Genomic DNA, 20,013 nt, shown 5'->3' with positions numbered 1-20,013 from the left:
TTTTACGAAAAAAAATTGATTATACAAAATTACCCCAGTTATAACCCTGTTAGGCCGCTTCACTGGCTTACACAAATGCGCCAGTCACCACAGCGCTGATTGGTCAGCGGCTCCGGTCGGCACTACGCCATTGACCTGTAACTTTTCTGCGCAAAGCTCCCCGATTTCATCACTGCCACTTTCCGCACAAACACACAGACACCATGTTTGCCCGCTCAGTAGCTCTGGTATGCACTACACATTGATTCGACAGCCACAGGACTCCTCTCATTGACCTTTTTCTCTCTTGCAGAACATCACCCGCCAGGCCGCCCGACCGGCTATGCGCGCGGGCGCCGCGCCCCTCGGCCGCTTCAGCCCAGCGGCCGCCCCCAAGTTCCTCACGCCGATGCAGGTCCGCCTGCTGTCCGACAAGACGCGCGCCGCCATTGACGAGGCGGTCGGCTCTGCGCCCGTGGTGCTCTTCATGAAGGGCACGCCCGAGACGCCCCAGTGCGGCTTCTCGCGCGCCGCCATCCAAATCCTCGGCGTGCAGGGCGTCAACCCCGAGAAGTTTGCCGCTTTCAATGTGCTGGAGGACTCGGAGCTGCGCGAGGGCATCAAGGAGTACTCGGACTGGCCGACGATTCCCCAGCTGTATATTGAAAAGGAGTTTGTGGGCGGCTGCGACATCTTGGTGTCGATGCACAAGAACGGCGACTTGGCCAAGATGCTGGAAGAGAAGAAGCTGGTTGTCGAAGGCGAGGAGTAAACCCCAGAGTAACGAAAATCGAACAAACGAAGCTATACTATAGAGGTTTGGTTGAAGATTTAGGAAGGCGGGATGTAAAATAAACGACTATATTTGTACAATACGGGCGCCGCTGATTGCGAGACTAGGAATATATAATGTCTACAGAAAGAAGATTCGCCATTCTATATACTCTAGTCTCGTTTCAAGTCCGTGGAAAATCATTATAGGGGATACGCGCCGCCGTCTGCGCGAGGATCACTACCCGCAGACCAGATGGGTGTATTGTCTACTGGATCAACCACGTAGCGGATAATCTGACCGCGCCCAAACAGCGAGCGGCCAGATCCAGTGACCACGCTCACGTTGTGTCCGAGCTTCTTCAGCCCCTCAATCGTCTCTGCCGGCATGCCCTCCTCGACGCTCACCGTCCACCCCGTCGCGTTGCCCGGCTGGTCGTAGCCGGCGCCGATGCAGATGCGCGGCGCGTCCAGCGCCTGCTGCGGCGTTAGGCGCCCGACCACCTGGCCCAGCAGCACCTGCACGTGGCCCTGCGGCTGCATAAAGGCGCCCATGACGCCAAACGCCGAGTGCAGCGAGCTGTCCTTGATGTTGGTCGCCAGCGCCGGGATGATGGTGTGGTACGGACGCTTGCGCGGCGCCAGCGCGTTGGGGTGGCCCGGCGTCAGGGAAAAGTTGGCGCCGCGGTTCTGCAGCGTGAAGCCGCAGCCGGCAGGAATCACGGCCGTGCCGAATCCGGCGTAGTTGGAGTTGATAAAGGATGCCGCGTTGCCCTCCGAGTCGGCGACGGTAAAGTACACCGTGTCGCTGCTGCGCAGCGCGGGGGACGCAGATGACGGGTCGCCGTGGTCGACCGTGTCAAGCGCCTTGGCCGGGTCGAAGAGCTTGGCTCGCTCGGCAAGGTACGCCTCGGAAATGAGCTCCTTTGCCGGCACCTTGCTGACGTTTGGGTCCGCGACGAACCAGCTGCCGTCAGCGAAGCTGATGCGCAGCGCTTCGATGATGGCGTGCAGGTACGGCGCAGTGTTGAAGTCTTTGGGCTCAAACGCCGGGATCTTGCCTTGCTTCTCCAGCTCCTGGATGATGCCCAGCGCCATGAGCGCGACGATACCCTGGCCGTTGGGCGGGTGCTCCCACAGCTCGATGCCCGCGTCGGCGTCCTGGCCCTGCCCGCGGAACTTGAGCGAGATGGGCTCCACGGGCTCGCTGCCCGTGTCGAGATGGTGCTGGAGGTCATCCAGCGTCAAATCGCCGCCGAGATCCCGCACCACCTTGACGAGTGCCTCGCCGATGCGGCCGCTGTAGAACCCGGCTTTACCTTCTGTGGCAAGGGTGCGGAACGTCTGCGCCAGCGTCGGGTTCTTCATGATTTCTCCCGGACGCGGGGCGCGCACGCCTGCCTCCGCCGAGGGGTCCTTTTTGAGCATCTCGGCAAAGTTGGGAGAGGCATTGCGGATTTGCTTCTCCGAGGCCATCCACTGCGATTCAAAATTAGCCAAGGTGAGAATTTAAAATGCGTGGCGGTATCAGAGTTGTACGGACGCTGTACGCGGCGTCTTCAGAAACGGGAAAGCCCTTTTCGCCGAGCGCAATTGCCGGTGCCAGAATTCGCGCAAGATTGAGCTTGCCGCTTCCAAACTTTTCGACCGTGTCAACCCAGCCGGCCGCGGCGCCGGGCACGGTGATGGAGAACGGGCTTTGCTTGGGAATACCTCCCACGTCACCGTCCTGGAGGCCCAGCTTACCACGGACGTGGTCGAGCGTGTACTGGACGCCTGAGCGGCCCGAGCCGTTCATGGCCTTGACCTGCTTGGCTTTGGCGTCCCAGAAGAGGATGAACATGTCGCCGCCGATACCAGTAGAGCAGGGCTCCGTGAGGTTCAGACCGGCAGCTTGCATATGTTAGTCAGTTATGGTCCTTGAGAGTCTCTGGCTGTGGTGACGTACCGACAGCAACAGCTGCATCCTGGATATTATCAGTATAATTGTATGTGTGAATTGGCTCGGATAGATTCTGTCAACGTACAGCAGCATTTCCTCCAGCGCGCAAGATGTCGAGTCCGCACTTGGCGGCTAGAGGCTGCGAGCAGCTCACTATACCCTCGGTACTGTGAACGACGCTGCGGCGGGACGCGAATCTATACATGTCCCGCGCGGGCTCTTGGAAGACGGAATGGCTAGTTAGAGGCATATTGGCCTATTTGGATTTCTATACAATGGCAAACGCAGCGCAACGAGTTTATGTCAAGGTGCGGACACAAGTTCCCCGCCATCCCCCACGGGACCTGATAAGTTGATAATTAAGCACGCACTAAGAGTGGCCCGCGGCTCCCCAACGGCAGCCCAGCCCCGGAGCTCGCCGCGCGGAGCTCGAATCTTACGAACCATTGCCCCCCCCTCCGGTCCCGGGACCCCATTCTGGAAGGCGCACAATGCCTATATTTGACATGAACCTGCTCTAATATTTGGTACCATTTATGTGTTGCTCGCAAGTCGTGCCAGTACGAAAACAGGAATGGCATTCAAGCGCAAAACTTTGGGGTCATGATTTTTTTCTCAGAAAATAGTTACAAAAGATCAATCTATTACGGAAAGAATACTACCCCTCTCTCATTACTCAAGACCTACTTGCATAGTTGTGTAGTGCCATCCATGCCTGCATTTGGTTCCCAGACTTTGGCATCACCAAGACGGTCGGCTGTAAGGCCTGCACGTCCTGGCTTTGAATATCCCGCCTCCAACTGTCGCTGGTATGAAATATTCCGAAGTCTTTCACCCTCTGCTGGAGTAAGGTGCAACTGGTTTAGATTATGAGCTTTTTTCTTGCATTGAGTGGTCATGGCTGTAGTTACTCACATAGAATTCCACACCAATGGCGTGCATCGCTAGGGCCAACCAAAGAGCCGAGCCGAATGTAATGTTCAATGCAGCTGCTGCATTTTCTGCCACCCCAGACATGCTGGCTCGAGCAAGAGACCACGATGAAAGGTCAGAGCAGGCCGGGTGTAAAGCTTGCAGAGCTGTAGTGTTGGTGTAGAATGTCGAGAGCTTGGCGCAGCTCATAGGTGCATAGTACGGCCCTTTATTGCTCACGATGCTGGCGCTGATGGACATTATGAGCCGACAGGTTATTATGCTTCCGGCCTATATGGAATTAGTATAATATATTAGTTTCTACCAAGAAATAGGAACTTCGTACGTAGAACCAAGCTCTCAGCATCCATGCACGGTGTTGCTCCAGCTGCAGAGTCTTGATGTTAAACAAGGCAATGAAGATGGAACAAAGAAACATGATTCCAAGGAGACCCGTGATAGTCTGGATGTCGATGCCGCCCCCGAATGCGATGCGAGCTATCATGAAAGCGCCGACTGTGCCCAGAACGCTCAGCAGTATGACCAGGTAGCCATTGATGCGGTGGACGATGGTATAATTGAGTCGAATAAAGGGAACAAATTGGAAGCAGGCCAGAAATGCACCTGGTATAATCGTGAAGAGGTGCAGCTTGATGCCAATCAGGTAGACCGGGTGCGACTTGTACGAGTAGCACTCGCCTGGGCCAGCAGAGTTGGCACCCCCGGGTCTCAGAGAGCAGTACACGCCATCAAAGTCGAGATACATAAAATGAGCAAGGCAGAAGCCGAAAAGAGCTCCGCAAAAGATAAACCACAAGATAAAGTTGTAACCCTTGCGGAACCCGATGGGGTTGTACACCTTGCGCAAGGCCGCGACAAAGGCATTAGCGGGAGGGCGAGTGATGATGGCCATGTCGATGAGTTTGAGCAAACGATAGTAAGAATGCACAGATTGTGATGTTTCATCAAACACAATCTAGAAATACGGGTGTTTGATGGTCCTTTTATATTGCCATCGTCTGACTCCAAGCAACAAGCGCTATCTAGCGAGTGCGAAGCCTTGAACCTTCGGAGCGATGGCAGTGCAGTCGTCAGCCTATCCGATCTTTACGCGGCTGAAAACTGATCGCCAGGCTCATCTCAAATTAACCATGAACATGTCCCAATATAAACTTCAGCATTCGAGCATTGCGTCACCAAGCTCGCTCTCGCACTCGCCCGACAGAGCCTTATGGCGGATCAGCGGTGCTAGCCGCTCCTGGACTGGCCGCGCAAGAACGTATACAACTCAGCCAATTGAACAGCATGACTTGAAATATTACTGTAAAAGGGCCAGCCCTGCGAATACGATCTTTGAAAATCGTATGGCAAAGCCTGGCTGACGCACTTGACCTGGACTGTGAAGACTGTGTAATGTGTATCGTTTGGACTCTTGATTACTGTAATGGGATATCGTGACAAGGCAGTAGTGTCAAAACCGCGACTAGGGCTAATAAAGAATTATGGAACCTTGAGACAAGACAGAAGGACGTGCTGCAAGCACTTTGTCATAACTGCAAAGTACTGATGTCCGAGTCTTGCTGTTTGCCATCTATTCGGAGCTGTGAAACGCAGCATGTCCCGTGAAACAAGGCAGAGGCCCGGCTGAATGTGAATACCAGTAGCCAAAACTATAGACCGCAGGGCTGAAATTTAGGACGAACTGGGCTGAGGAGCTTGGAGATGGCTCCGACGGGGTGGCGAATACCGCGCAGTACGGTAAACACTCTGCGGAGGCTGACTCTACTCTGTTGTATTGATGTAAATGACGCCGTAGGGACCCTTACCGAGTTATAGAAATTGGCTTGACTGCGAGCGAGCCTGCCCTGCCAGGCTCGAACGTCGGCACCGTTGATAAGAATCTCGGGGTGATCTCTGTGTATCGAAGCGGCGATTTGGTGCGCAAAAAAATCGCCTTGTTTGCTCTTTTCCGTGATGAAAATTTCAACTGCATCAAGGCCATAATTGATATGTGATTGGCGGCGAATTCGGGTAAGGCTTGCGGGGTCTTCGGCCAGATCATGGTTGTGCTCTTTATGCGTAAAAGTTATATAATAAGGACGGTCAAAGTAATTGATTTTGATCTTTCCGCGGCATTCACATCCTCGTGCCTTTATTTTTGTGGAATAACGGCTGTTTTGACTTACCGGGGCGGCATCTACCACCACGGTCGCAGTGAAAAACGCACGACTTGGGCCTGCCGTCGGGGAACTTTGTTGACCCGGCGATAGTCATTGCATAGCCACGGCTATTAGCCACGCCATGTCATACCCCCAGGGCATCTTCGTAGGTCTTGAATGGCTCCTCTTCAAGCGTGGTTGGGGAAGCCAGTTGGAGCGATTGGGAAGAATTGAGTTGGCTGACTGGTTGACTGGATTATCACGAAGTGAAGTATTAAGTGGGTCAGAATGCGTAGGTACCCAGCAGCGAAGTCTACTCTACTTACCTACCTTGCTACCCTACGTACTTTGAATCGACATCTACGAATTTCGAGACACGATATGGAATCTACACTTCGTCTCGCCGATCAGCATCGAGTGCATCATCCATTGGCCATCAATTAATGACAGCCGGTCAATTGTCAAGGGTCTGATGTCGTATCGAGAAAATGACCAGGAGATGGGCGAAGCTTCTACTAGTGATTCACGGAGATTGAACAACGGCTTATAAGCAGCCTCTGGGCTGATGGAATTCCGCAAAACGTGTTTCTGAACCACATTGCGACCTGATGCTACAATAGGCGTAGACGGCTGGCGTGGTCACAACAGTGGTCAGATGTCGTGAGAGTACTGGCTAGGGGACCAAGTCGACCTTCATACCTCTTCAGTCTCGTCCGATATCTCATTAGACATGTCTCCATCACCGATTTCTCCTTGGCAGATCAGAGATTACCGACGCAGTCCCAGGCTATGCGCATAAAAGATTGCGCATTCAGTCCACTTACTTCGGGAACCCGCCGCGGCCGAGTTTTTCCAACTCACACGAAGTCTGCTTCGCCGGAGAGCTGCTATGAGATTCCCGGCGGGTACCGGTACCGAACCCATCGAACCAGCGAGGCTTACCGGTTGATGCGCCAACCTGTTTCGCCGCCCTTCTTTTGGCATACAGACGGGAACTTTTTGTGCTGATTTCTAGCGAGAACCGCCAATGTAGTAAACTGAAACGGAATTACTTGCAGCAAGCCGGCATCCTCGACTCATCACGAGAACTTGAAGTTCTTGAATCATCAGCGAGAGCCGGGCGGGATGTGGGGGATCCGAATGGCAATGAACACCGAGGTTGAATTTTGTATCCTAACCCATTTGTACCGACCCTCTTCCAAAGGATAGGGCTACAGCGTTTTGACCCGTCCGCTAACTAGATGTGTTGCGAGATACGAGGGGGCTGAACTCTGTGATCACCGTAACTATTATGCGCCACCACAGGGCTATTACTACCTAATGATACTATAAGCAGGCTAGCTTAGCAGACCCATTGCTGTGCTCAGCTTTTTGACAACGAGGCTCTGACTTGATCACCAGACAAGTTCGGCCAACTCTGATCAATGTAGGAATATTATCTCTCCGGTAGGCCCGGACCGCCCACTCCCCGACAAACAAATACGGCGCGGAGTCAGGTGGGTTCCGCCATAGTAATAGCCAAGGAGGCCAGAATGAATCTCTGTGGAATGAGTCTATAATAAAGATCCTATTATAGACATTGCCAATATCGAGACCTGCAGTTCACATAACCTCACCCTGCCGTCGTGGTTGACTGTGCGCACTGCTGAGGAATGCTTCATATCGTCATTGCCGGTGCGGGCATCGCTGGTCTTGCAGCGGCCGTATCACTACGCCGAGCAGGTCATCATGTCCGACTCTACGAACAGTCTTCTCTGAATAATGAAATCGGTGCCGCCATTACAATCCCGCCCAATGCGAGCCGCATTCTACTAGCATGGGGCGTCCGACCACAAGACTGGGGGTTTGTGCTTGCCGAGGGCGCAAGCGGCTATGATCCTTTCACAATGGAAAAGACGATGGATTTTGGGGGTAAGGGCTCTGCAGAAGCGATTGGCGGTGCACCCATGTATCTCTCGCATCGCGTTGATCTGCACAACTGTCTAAAGTGGCTTGCGACTCGGGAGCAAGGACCGGGTGTACCAGCAAAAATACACCGGCAAAGTAACGTCGCTGCGTTTGTAAGATGACTATTTTGAGACGGAAAGTTGACAAACATACAGCTGACAGCAAGTTCAAGGACCCAGAGGCACCTTTAATCACGCTCCGGAACGGCGAAGTGATACACGCAGACTTAATCGTCGGCGCTGATGGTGTACACTCCCGTGCTGCGGAAGCGGTCTTGCAGCACAAGGTCGAAGCAATTGCACCCCAGCACTCCAACATTTGCTACCGCTTCTTGATACCAGCCTCGGTCCTGGAAGAGGAACCGGAAACCAGGCATTGGAACATTGCGAATAGATCTCGCATACGAGTTTTCTCGCACAATGATACACAGCGACGGCTGGTGACGTATGTTTGTCGCGAGTAAGTAAATGATCAGGGTTACAATCCAAGGAGAGCTGATTGACACTGAAAAGCAATACGGTGCACAACTTTGTTGGTCTTATTTATGACGAGTCGGCGCGACTGGACGCCGAGGGTATGCTGACAATCTCAAAAAACCCATCAGCAGCGCTGACAGCTCGCAGACTGGCAGGCATCAGTGAAAGTCGACGAAATTGTAGACAGGTTCAAAGACTTTCATCCAGATATTGTCAAGGTCATACGGTGAGCCGCTCCTCCGATATGTACTTGTTAACACCATTGCTTACATGTTATTTGCAGAAAAGCAAAGGACGTCAAACGATGGCCGCTACTCTACCGATATCCGTTGAAAACATGGCATAAAGACATGTTGGTCCTTGTCGGCGATGCGGCGCACCCTATGCTACCCCGTAAGTAATGCAGCACCCTCCGAGTCGTTTGGAATGTGGCTGACACACAAGTTCAGACCAAGGACAAGGAGGTGCCCAGAGCATCGAGGATGGGTTGGTGTTGGGCATCAGCATGCTTGGAGCTCGGTCACGAAATGACATTGAGAGCCGATTCGGCATCTACCAGGACGTTCGACGAGACAGGGCCAGTGTCATTCAAATTCTGAGTAACATTGGGCAAGATCTGGTGCAGCAGCTGCAGAACGAGGTGCTTCCCTATCTTGACAAGGACAAGATTCCCAGTGAGTTTTGCCTTTGCAACGTCGCCGTGGGGGTGTAAATTCGATTCGAATTCGCTGACAATACGGGGGGTTTGGTGTAGCCAATCCGGCGCAAATTCAACAGTTTAACTTTGGCTATGATGCCATCCAGGCCGCGCTGGAGGCCATGCGACGCCACGAGCCTGGGTTTTCGCTGCCAGCCAATTTTTTCGATGAAAAGGTTGTTGGAGTTCCGCCGAAAACGGTTTTGGCGGTTCACAGGACAGGCGCATCTCTGCCGCATTGCGGAAGCGCGACTACCGACACTGGTCGCGCAGCCGTGGAAATTTCATGAGCAAGGGGGTCGGTCAACAGAGTTGCTAATCAAGGAAACTCTAATCAGGGGTTTGAAGAAATCGCTAATCAAGGGGTCTGCATCTGCCTTGACAGTCGCTCATCATTTGAACAGAAGGCTTTTTGGACAGAATTTTATGCGGAAAAAAAAAAAAGATGAAAGGATTTCTCCTGTTGAGAGCTGGTGAAGGAACTTTTGTCACCGAGCAACAAACAAATGCCTCCCACCACCTGACGATCCCCAGTCTGTGTGGTCCGTGTGGAGTTGGCCTTATCCGGCTACGTGCCGAGAAGGGCTTGGCCGACCAGTTTTTGTCGTACCAGTATGATGCGCCGTTGGAGTTTGTAGTTGAATACCCAGCTAGTTCGCCGACGGCAGACCGCTCCAGACCTCTCTGAAAGGCGGGCCTGCAGTCTGTCATGACTGATCAGTGCATCACATGTAGTGACTCACATAGAATGTTACCCTCTGTTGCTTGGAAATTGTGACAAGCGGGAATGAACTACTGATAGCTTGCCTTGCGACGAGACAATGCCGTATGAGTGCGAGATGGCCAAGATGCCATCGTTATGCTGTATGAGTAAATAACTGGCGAATACAGTCGCAGACTGCATCTTTCTGTTCGAGATTGAAACCTCAGCTCTCTCAGCGTGGTTTCTATCAAGGTGCTCAGCTCCTATTTACTATTAATTAATGCTATCAGTACGGAGCATGTACGTACAAGGCTCAAGATTGGGGAAATATGGAGTCGTTTCCCCAGTCGAAAGAATTTTTCCTTCTTTTATAGTGGAGGACAGTTGGGCAGCCGCTCATCTCAGGGCAAAGTCTTTGTATCACCATGTCTGAGTCGGGCGGGCTGTGTGGTGGCTTAGACCTGCTCTTGACCGGCTTGGCGAGCCGCTTTTTGCTAATTCTCGTTGCCGAGCCTTTGTATTAAAATTTTTGAGCAATTAATGGGCCTGAAACCCACCACTATCCCTGCTCGATCTGAAATGACTCTGTTATGTGCCTGTGCGTCGAGAATGTATAAACACCAAAAAATCCCCATCTTTACTTTTTCTTGCCTGTAGATTATCCAAACAACCACTGTGAATTGAATTCGACCATACATGTCATTCTTCAACTCCAACCACCAAGAAAACAGGGCTCCGACTGTAGAGCCTATCACAAAGCTGGCGACCACGCAGAACCGACGATACTTTGCAGCTCTGGCGGCCATTGCAGGCGAACAACTAGCGGCCGAGTTTGAACCACCATAATTGGACAACTCGAGCCAATTTGAGAAAAAAAAAATGTCTGTATTCTCCAGGTTAATGGGCTCCCACGGGACGAAGAAGTCGTATTCTTCGTCTGTCAAGAGCGGCCTGACGCCTTTGCAGAGTGCGACTCTGGTCGCGTCTGCAAAGACGAACGGGTTGGCTTGGGGCGCGCCGCCAGAGCATGCATTGGACAATACTTCAGAGTCTATTCTGCGAGCTTTTGCTTCTCTCCCGATGGATCAGGTGCTTGACCGTTTGCAGGTTGAGCGCCAAGGTCTGTCGGGCGACGAGGCAGAGGCTCGTCTTCGTGTCAAGGGACCGAACACGCTTCGGTCCCAGAAGCCGCCTTCTTGGTTTATTCTTCTTCTCAAGGTCATTCCGAATCCTTTTAATCTTTTGTTGATTTTTCTTGCCATCATCAATGCCTCAATCCCACCGCCGGACTGGGTGAGTATTTTCCTAAATTCTGGACTTTGTCATTTGACTGACAGTGATTAGACTGGCTTCACCGTCCTGATGGTCATGGTCACCATTTCCGTTCTTGTGCGATTCTGGCAAGAGTATCGAAGTGGACTGGCAGTCTTTCGTCTTCAAATGTCAATCAAGACCGCCGTTCGTGTGCGCCGTCGCGAGGGGGAGACTCACATGCCGACGTCCGAGCTGGTCCCTGGCGATATTGTACTGCTGGCTCCTGGTGATGTTGTACCCGCCGACTGTTTGTTGCTCGAAACTTCCTTTCTCCGAATCAGCCAGTCGCAGTGGACCGGAGAGAGTGCCCCTGTCTCGAAGCTGGCCGTCGCTGGCGGTGACAAAGCAGACGGCTCTCTCTTTGATCTCACGAATATTTGTTTTATGGGCACTGGTGTCGTTTCTGGCAATGCAACTGTGGTTATTCTACGAACGGGACGCGACGCTCTGATTGCTGCCATGTCAAAGGCACTTCAGAAAAGCCGCGACTTGAATGCTTTTCAGCGAGGCATTCAGAACGTTACTTGGATGCTGATTGGCTTCATGGGTGTCATGGTGCCCATTGTTCTTGTCGTGTCGGCCAAGACTACTGGTGACTGGGGCCAGGCTGCCTTGTTCAGCATCAGCGTTGCGGTTGGCCTTGTACCTGAGATGCTACCCGCCATTGTCAATGCCAATCTGGCTCGTGGAGCATATCTTTTGTCCAAGAAAAAGGCCATTGTTCGCCGGCTTGACTCGGTACAAAATCTCGGAGCCATGACTGTTTTATGCAGTGACAAGACTGGAACCCTGACGAAAGACGAGATTACAATGCGAGAGGCCCTTGATTGGGCCGGCAACGTTGATGTTGAGGTTTTGAAGCTGGCTGTTATTGAAGCTACAATCCAGGGTACTGGAGGAAACAACATGGACGCCGCGATTTGCAATTTCCGACTAGAGAACGGCGAAGAGGTTCAAACAACAAAGTACGAAAAGTCTGTGGTGATTCCTTTTGACTTTGAACGCCGCCGCTCAGCCTGCGTCGTTCGTGGTGTCGCTGGTGGTGCCATGCTCATCTGCAAAGGTGCTTTTGAAGAAGTATACTCGCGCTGCTCCAAGATTCAGACCGACAAGGGCGAGAGTGCCTTGGCTGGCCATCATCGCACCACCCTCAAGCAACAAGTCAAGACGCTGAACAGCCAGGGATACCGAGTCTTGCTGGTCGCTACGAAGCAAATGGCCAAGGCTCAAATTGATGACGAAGATGGCTTTGATGATATTGAAACGAACATGACTATCAACGGACTCTTGACTTTTGTTGACCCGCCCAAGCCGGACGCTGCCGAGTCAATCGAGAAACTCAAGTCTCTCGGCATCGATGTCAAGGTTCTCACCGGCGATAACATGGCAGTTGCTCTCAATGTCTGTCGCGCTTTAGGTATCGTGCAGCGTGAGGATTCGATTGATAATGACGGACCCGGGGCCATGACTGGGGCAGAGTTGGCAAACTTGGTCGACGAGGAAGACTTTGACGAAGCTGTAAAAAGCTGCAAGGTCTTTGCCAAGGTATCCCCGGTTCAGAAGGAGAGCATTGTTGCAAGCTTGAAAAAGCATGGACATGCTGTCGGTATGCTCGGCGATGGCATGAATGACTGCCTGGCTCTGCGCAAGGCCGACGTCGGCATCTCGGTCGACTCTGCTGCAGGCGCCGCCAAGGACTGTGCCGACTTTATCCTCACTGAGAAGGGCCTAGCAATCATTGTCGAGAGCGTGACAATCGGGCGTGTCACCCACGCCAACTCGATCAAGTATATCAAGGTATGTTTGCCAGACACGGAAATAATGATTGCTCAAACCGCTAACGTCAGCAGATGGTTTTGTCCTCCAACTTTGGCAATGTGTTTAGTATTCTTGCTGCAAGCGCGTGGCTCCCTTTTACGCCAATGACGAACCTGCAGATTCTCGCGCAGAATCTGCTGTACGACATTAGCCAGATTGCCATCCCTTGGGATAATGTTGACGCTGAATTCTTGGAGACGCCCAAGTCATGGCAGCCCTGGGGTAAGCAAAGCCCACTCGGACTATCGGCCGGTTATGGGCAATGCTAACAGGATACAGATCTTCTTCGTTTCGTCGTTGTGCTTGGCCCGACAAGCTCCGTCATTGATGTATGCACCTTTTTGCTTGGATGGTACTACTACGGGATTCGCACAACGGAGGACCCGGCTGCCGTCAGCCAATTCCAGACGCACTGGTTCCTCCAGGGCCTCCTGACCCAGACGCTCATTGTGCACCTGCTGCGAACGGCCAGAATCCCATTTGTGCAGAGCCGATCGTCCGTGCATCTCGGCCTTTCCATGGCGGCGATCATGGCCATTGGCTTTGTGCTGCCATGGATCCCGGCATTCCACAGTGCATTGTCTTTTGTCAACCCCAAGGGGACTTATATCGGGTTCCTGTTTGCCGAGCTGTTTGCCTACTGCGTAGAGGTACAGTTGGTCAAGATGGCGTACGTCAAGTTGTTCAAGAGCTGGCTGTAAAGGCCCTGTTCTTGATCAATCCCTCGTTCGGCCAGTGATGATGTCGAGGTATCAAAAGTTTTGAATTTGTAATAGCGGCCGATCTATCAGGATTCGTGAGCTATCCGTTGTACGACTTCAACAAACAAAGTACACGGGTCAAGTTATTTGCTTTTATGAGAAAGAAGCGTCTGTTTCAACACAAACGCAGGCGCAAAAGCCAAAACAGTAAATAGTTGAAAATTTCCAACTGACACGTGGATTGTTTGGCCGAAAGCGGCCGCCTTATATTATTTAGCGTGCAAACGGGCTTGGCCGCGGCGTACATTCCTGCATCGTGCCGTGCCCCCTGAGCGATCCCCTGAGCGACGCAAAAGAGAAGTGCGCATCCGGAATCTCTTTGTTTTTCAATTCAAAGATGGCAAAGTGCCTGAAACTACGCCACCAGCCGGCTGCTAGCAGCGTCGATGGATGGGCAGTCCGCTAACTAGTGCTTCCCCGCGGTCTGTGGTGCGTCAGGTCAGTGGATGGCTGCATCATTCAACCCATTGCAGCTTGACATTCAGAATACCTTTCCCATGCCACATGTACGCTAAGGACAGCATGGTACACTTGACTGCATCTCATTGCGGTGGTCTAGAACACTGGTTGAGCATCCACGATCGACTGGCGGCCACCCCCAAATCGTTCCTCGGGTACGAATAGAACAAAGAGGCAACCCCCTCCGCATCCGAAGCCGGAGACCAGTCGCTCTCGTAATGATAATTACGGGTTCCGGCGGCATTGAGCGGTCTACTCCATGTTGACAACCATGACCAAAGACTCGCAATCGACGACGGTGACCTAGTCCACAATTCGACCCACCGATTTCGTAAGAGCTTTGGGCTCAACAAAGTTTGGTAATAGGTGTTTTGGAAGTAGAATTATCCGGCTTGGTTTTCTTCCTCCTCATCAGCATCATTTCCATCACCACCATAGCCGTCATCCGCAGTGTCGAATTTCGTTGTTGTCATTGTCGTTGCCGTTGCCGTTGTTGAAGAATCCAAGAATCAGCCATCGTCAAGACACCAATATGCCTGCTGCTGGAGCACCCGCCGCCAAGGCCAAATATAGCTTACTCGACGATTATAGCGAGGGTGCGCACCCAGAGGTCCTTGCTGCGCTGCTGCAGAGCAATGGAACCCAAGAAGTAGGCTACGGGCGCGATACCTTTAGCGAGGAAGCAAAGCATCATATTCGAACCCATCTCGGGAACCAGGATGTCGGCGTCTTCTTTGTCCCGAGTGGCACGTCTGCCAATGCCATTTCCATTGCCGCCTGCCTTCGCCCTCATGAAGCCGTCGTTGCTGCCAGTTCCGGACACATTGTTACCCGCGAGACTGGCGCCGTCGAGGCTAGCGGCCACAAAATCATCAATGTCGTCCCGGAGAATGGTAAGCTGACGCCAGCCACCATCAACAAGGCTCTCGACGACAACTGGCACTTTCCGCACATGGCCAAGCCTCGCTTAGTATACATTTCCAACGCTACCGAGATTGGTACCGTGTATACAAAGACAGAGTTGACTGCCATTAAGCGTTTGTGCGAAGAGAATGGGCTGCTTCTGTTTGTCGATGGCGCCCGTATCGGCTGTGCCCTTACCTCTGCCAAGAATGATTTGACTCTTAATGATATACTTGAATTGACTGACATTTTCTGGATCGGCGGCACCAAGAATGGAGCTCTTTTGGGAGAAGCTGTCGTGGTCAAGCATCCTCAGCTGGCCGAGGACTTTGAATTCTTTGTGAAGCAGCATGGATCACTCTTGGCCAAAGGCAGAATCATGGGTGTGCAGTTTGCTGAGCTCTTTCGAGAGAACCTGTACTTTGATCTGGCGCGGCAAGCGAACCGCGCAGCGGAGAAGCTGTCGCAGTCCATTGTCGGAGCCGGGTTCGCGTTACGCGCAGAAACTGAGACAAACCAAGTCTTTGCCGTGTTGCCCTTGGACCTAGTCAAGACTCTGCAGCAACACTTTTCCTTTTACGTCTGGGAAAAGTACGACGACGAGTGGGCCGTCATCCGTCTTTTGACGACGTGGGCTACGGACCCTGAGCAGTTGGAGCGCTTCAGCAGCATTGTGCTTCATTGGACGAAATAATGTTTTTTTTTTTTGGTTTTCAGCGGCGCGTCTTTCACTCTGAATTGGCCCCTTTTCTACTTTATGAGTCTATGTCCTTTTTCTCCTTGTCAGTTGACTTGGTTTACAGCACATACTCGTGCAATATGCTCCATGGCGAGCGCGCTTGGAATAGTTTCTAGTCGGGGCTACGTTACATCAAACGAGTACGAAGTAATCATGCGGATTCTGGAACAATAACCTTGTTTGGTGAACAAACGCAACATGTATGCCTATGCCCACCCCGACCCCTTTCTATTGGCCAGACACTGTGGCAGCCAAGGTTCCAGGACACTCTCTGGCCAGTCATACCAATCATGTTCAATCAGCCTTTCCCCCGCGGCTGTCTGTTGTCTCGGAAGTTCCCTCTGAGCAAAACGTACTGATACAAGCCCATGAGAATCGCCTTGCCGAAAAAGGATTCAGTGTGGGCCAAAGCTCCCCCCGTTCACGCTGCCGCCCGCGGTTGTATGCAGCCATACGGGGAACGCGAAATTTATTGCAGAAACCTTTTCAACGGGACAAACCCGTGATGGCCGGGTGGCGTGGGGTGCATCTGCAACTACCAACTACCAACAACCAGGCTGCGAGCCGGAGGCTTCGAGTTTTGACCGCCTTGACAGACGCCTTGCTTGGTTGGCACTTCCATTCTGGAACATGCATCGAATCATGGGCCGCACAGGCTATCTATCATCTATTATTAGGCTCAAGGCGTAGGCCACCGCTTCCGCGGCGTCTGGTCTGTGGTTCATTTACCTTGACTGATTTCTATTGTTGAGCCGCCGGAATGTTTGTGAGGGGCTGGCCATTTATTAGTTAGGGTCGTTTCTCTCTGCAGCACCCGCTGCTTCGCATATTATTGATGCAGATCCCATCCGTGACGACCACATTTGGGCAGTAGTTTATGCAACAGCTCTGGGCCCTCCACAAACATTGTTGAGGCCATGGAATAAATGTCAAAGGATCCGCTGTAACATTGACTGCCAACCCAACGGGTTGTGTTGGTACTTTTGCGTGGGTGGCTGTAGCTCCTCGCCCCGGGCGCCTCCGATTAACCCCTCGGCTCGGATCTTTGGCAGCCGATCCGCTGTTTCGATGGCAGGTTTGCTCATCACCGAATCGCCAAATGACCAACTCGCCAGTCCTACCAGCAAAATCCCCAACTTCCCTAAATATGTAGTTCATGGTAGCCAGAAGGGGCGTAATGGTTCGTACCGGCCGAGCTTTTATGGATTACATGACCTACACTTAAAAGGACTGCTGTCTGCAGCATGCATGGCCCCGCACCAGGCTGCAGCAACCAAAGCCGCCGCTGTTGGGACGGTGTAAGCCTGCAGACCCTGACAAAAATGTTCGTCGTCTTTTATTTACATGAGCGTGGCGAGGGTTTCTCCAAAGCACAAGATTACACAAAAGGATGGCATGATTTATTATACCCCTAATATTGGTGGCTCCCATATCCACGTGCGAAATTGCTTGCTCCATGGCTTGTTTCCCTATATAAGGCCCAAGTCTGCAGCACCCCCGGATTGCCATGGCCGTCATTCAAAAAGGTATACTTTTTCAAAAAATTTCAAACCCGAGATGAAGTGGATCTTTGTTCATAATTTCTTGGCCTCTGCTGCTTTGGCTGCAGCAGTTGCCGTCCCCAGGCCGGCCCAAGGACTCGACGTTGTCAAGACCGTGGTTTTAGACGACGGCCGGGTGCTAGACTGGGTCCGCAGAGAGTCTCAACACGACAATTTTACTTTGCCAGCCGATTGGAACTCGGAAAAGAGAAACAACAGACTGGTGGAACGATTTGTTAACCCGATTCCCCAGCACCAGCGTGGCCCCGAGGGTACAGTCCCCATCCTGCGTCCAGGACTTGTACCCTTCCCTGAGAAGCGTCCGCCGGTAGTCGAAGCTTCCGCGTCACCGATAGTTCAGTTGAAAACCTCCTTCTTTGAACAACAGGACTATACCGGACAACATTGGTATGCCACGACTGGCAAAGGGACAAAAGTCACGGGAGGTGGCGGCTCCATCAGCATGTTTGAGCCCTATCTGGCGTCACAATCCGACTTTTCTCTCATACAGACAGCCATGGTACGCTGGTACGCCAAGACGACCGAATTGGGTACAGTGACTCAATCACTCGAGGCTGGCTGGATGTACTACCCGCCTCGAGGCCCCAAGCCAATGTTTTTTGTCTTCTTCAACACCAATGGCTACCAGGGTTCCAGCGATTACATGTGTGGCTGGAACACGGAAGTAAAGGGTTGGGTGCAGGTCGACGACTCCATCTTCCCTGGCATGTCCTTTGAGCACATGTCTGTGATTGGCGGCGAGCAGCATGACTTCGATGTCAAGTTTCACCTCGACGACGGCAAGTGGTGGCTCAAGGCATTCGGAAAGGATATTGGATATTACCCTGCCGAGCTGTTTAGCAAGAAATCAAATGCAGAGGATACTCTGGCCGCGTATGGTGATGTCATCAACTTCTTTGGCGAAGTGTACAACAGCGGCTCAGAGTTGACCAATACGGACATGGGTAGCGGCAACTTTCCCGAAGCGGGAGACGGCAAGGTCGCATACGTCAAGAACATGGTGTATCTTGACGGCGACGGGAATGAGCAAATGTTTACTGATGGGTATATCCAGGAGAGCGATCGTACTCGCTACAGAATTAAGCCATTCTGGAACTCTGGCACAACCTGGAAATCGTACATCTATCTTGGGGGGCCTGGTGCCGATGGTGTGGTTGGTGCTTGACCTATGAACAACACTTTTCGCCTCTACTATCACACTAAAGTTTAGCATGGCATTGTTGTATTTAAAATATAATAGATTGCTGATCACGATTGCTTTTTCAAAACAATCCAAGTTGGCACTGTGATTACTGTCTCTCACGCATTGCGTTGTACAGTAAATTGTCGCGTTCCCGTTGCATCATCACATGGTTCAATCAGGTTGGTGCAGTAAGATTCACGTGAGCGTTTGTACAAACCGAGTTACACAAGGACAAAAGGTCTGGTGATTTATTTTCGAAACTAGAGCATGTACCGGAAGCCCGGATCGAGGACCGCGACGGGTACCGCTCCCTCCCGTGACCCGTCTTTGCTTCCATCGCTCCCGGCATCGTCATCATCATGCCCTTGCATCTGCTCCTCCCCCGCCTCGAGCAATTCGTTTTCCCGACGCAAACACCAGTACAAAGTTGCGCAGCACGCAATGGAAGCCAGAACGAAGCCGCTATTGGCCACCATGGCTGGCAGGTAACGCGGACCAGAGGATTTGGGATACATGTATGGAGAGTATACTTGTGCAATATTGCCCACCATGTTGGCAATAGCAAAGGCCGAAGATCGTTTTTCGATGGGACGCGGGACCTGTAACATTTATTTTTAGTGTTACTGTGCCCTGTTTTTTGGTGCAACATTCCGTTCTGCGACATACCGTGGAACTCATCCATGCATATGTAATGTCATAGCAGCCATATACACCACCCAAGGCCAGAAATAGCGAAAAGTAGCGAGGTGCCAGGCTCTCAGTGGTGGCAGCGATGATGAAGCCAGTCAAGGCAAATGTCAGCGGGACAACAAGATGCAGGCATCTTTCACCGAGTCTATCGCTCGAGACCGAGACACCCAGAGCAACAATGGCGGCAAAGACAAAGGGAGGCGCAGTCATGAGCAATGTTTGGACTCTACCAAAGTGAAAAGTGTCGACTAGTGTAGGAATGAACTGAGTCACTGCTCCTGCAGAAGTCTTGAGAATGACAATCAGCGTCAGAAGCCAGACTTTGTAGTCGAGCACCGCCATCTTGAGGCCCTGCAGCAGAGGGCCCCGTTCCTCGTCCACGCTGCCGCTGTGGGCGTGAAGGCGATGAATGGCGAGCGCGCGCTCCTCGGCCGTGAGCCAGGCCGTATTGGAGGGAAAGTCGGGCAGGACAAAGACGGAGGCCAGGCTGACCACGACCGTGATTGTACCCTCAATGACAAAGAGCCACTGCCAGGCATGAAGCCCCCGCGCGCCATCCATGCCGTATTGGATGCCGGCCCCGACAAGACCGCCAAACGCGCTGGAGAGCAAGCTGCCCGTGTACATGATGGCTGTGCGCGTGGCCATTTCCTTGGGGGTGTACCAGCTCGACAGCAGGAGCAAAGCGCCGGGGAAAAAGGGCGCCTCGAGAAAGCCCAGGAAGAAGCGACAAACGACGAGCCCGGTAAAGTCAGTCACGGCCGCCGTGCTGGCCGAGACTAACCCCCACAGAGCCATGCAGACGGGCAGGTAGATGCTCGGTCGCACTCTTGTCAGGATCAGATTGGAAGGGATTTGCAGCGCCAGGTAGCCTGCGAAGAGTGTGGAAATGCAAATGTTGAACTGGTCTCCTGTTAAGCCGAGATGGGCCTCGATTCCCTGGACCCGGGCGTTGGGCAGCGCATTACGATCAAGGTAACTGCCAGCATCTCATTAGC

General features: G+C 52.5%; 8 protein-coding genes across 8 annotated transcripts; 5 read left to right on the top strand and 3 right to left on the bottom strand.

Moving 5' to 3' along the window:
- Positions 1-203: 203 nt before the first annotated feature.
- BBA_05888 (monothiol glutaredoxin-5) lies at positions 204-751 on the top strand (the record flags this gene model as incomplete). Its single annotated transcript, XM_008600985.1, has 2 exons — positions 204-227; positions 293-751. 2 exons carry the CDS (start codon positions 204-206, stop codon positions 749-751), a joined length of 483 nt encoding a protein of 160 aa, XP_008599207.1.
- A 203-nt stretch (positions 752-954) lies between these two features.
- On the bottom strand, positions 955-2,942 carry BBA_05887 (gamma-glutamyltranspeptidase; the record flags this gene model as incomplete). The annotated part of the gene is made up of 4 exons (XM_008600984.1): positions 955-2,229; positions 2,294-2,643; positions 2,699-2,717; positions 2,778-2,942. The coding sequence occupies 4 exons, from the start codon at positions 2,940-2,942 to the stop codon at positions 955-957; spliced, it is 1,809 nt and encodes a 602-aa protein (XP_008599206.1).
- Positions 2,943-3,375: 433 nt separating this feature from the next.
- Positions 3,376-4,517, bottom strand: BBA_05886 (uncharacterized protein; the record flags this gene model as incomplete). The annotated part of the gene is made up of 3 exons (XM_008600983.1): positions 3,376-3,549; positions 3,608-3,895; positions 3,951-4,517. 3 exons carry the CDS (start codon positions 4,515-4,517, stop codon positions 3,376-3,378), a joined length of 1,029 nt encoding a protein of 342 aa, XP_008599205.1.
- Positions 4,518-7,415: 2,898 nt separating this feature from the next.
- Positions 7,416-9,173, top strand: BBA_05885 (FAD binding domain-containing protein; the record flags this gene model as incomplete). The annotated part of the gene is made up of 7 exons (XM_008600982.1): positions 7,416-7,806; positions 7,866-8,169; positions 8,223-8,284; positions 8,334-8,412; positions 8,470-8,579; positions 8,636-8,860; positions 8,941-9,173. 7 exons carry the CDS (start codon positions 7,416-7,418, stop codon positions 9,171-9,173), a joined length of 1,404 nt encoding a protein of 467 aa, XP_008599204.1.
- A 1,109-nt stretch (positions 9,174-10,282) lies between these two features.
- Positions 10,283-13,419, top strand: BBA_05884 (magnesium-translocating P-type ATPase family protein; the record flags this gene model as incomplete). Its single annotated transcript, XM_008600981.1, has 5 exons — positions 10,283-10,416; positions 10,483-10,879; positions 10,931-12,697; positions 12,751-12,940; positions 12,998-13,419. The coding sequence occupies 5 exons, from the start codon at positions 10,283-10,285 to the stop codon at positions 13,417-13,419; spliced, it is 2,910 nt and encodes a 969-aa protein (XP_008599203.1).
- Positions 13,420-14,470: 1,051 nt separating this feature from the next.
- Positions 14,471-15,535, top strand: BBA_05883 (beta-eliminating lyase; the record flags this gene model as incomplete). Its single annotated transcript, XM_008600980.1, has 1 exon — positions 14,471-15,535. The coding sequence occupies one exon, from the start codon at positions 14,471-14,473 to the stop codon at positions 15,533-15,535; it is 1,065 nt and encodes a 354-aa protein (XP_008599202.1).
- Positions 15,536-17,137: 1,602 nt separating this feature from the next.
- Positions 17,138-18,307, top strand: BBA_05882 (uncharacterized protein; the record flags this gene model as incomplete). The annotated part of the gene is made up of 1 exon (XM_008600979.1): positions 17,138-18,307. The coding sequence occupies one exon, from the start codon at positions 17,138-17,140 to the stop codon at positions 18,305-18,307; it is 1,170 nt and encodes a 389-aa protein (XP_008599201.1).
- A 239-nt stretch (positions 18,308-18,546) lies between these two features.
- On the bottom strand, positions 18,547-19,813 carry BBA_05881 (MFS transporter; the record flags this gene model as incomplete). The annotated part of the gene is made up of 3 exons (XM_008600978.1): positions 18,547-18,565; positions 18,599-18,924; positions 18,992-19,813. The coding sequence occupies 3 exons, from the start codon at positions 19,811-19,813 to the stop codon at positions 18,547-18,549; spliced, it is 1,167 nt and encodes a 388-aa protein (XP_008599200.1).
- Positions 19,814-20,013: the final 200 nt, after the last annotated feature.

The sequence above is a fragment of the Beauveria bassiana genome (genome assembly GCF_000280675.1).
Source record: "Beauveria bassiana ARSEF 2860 unplaced genomic scaffold BBA_S00016, whole genome shotgun sequence".
Lineage (NCBI taxonomy): Eukaryota > Fungi > Ascomycota > Sordariomycetes > Hypocreales > Cordycipitaceae > Beauveria > Beauveria bassiana.
Note: the sequence above shows the minus strand (reverse complement) of the source record. Positions and strands in the feature narration are given on the sequence as shown.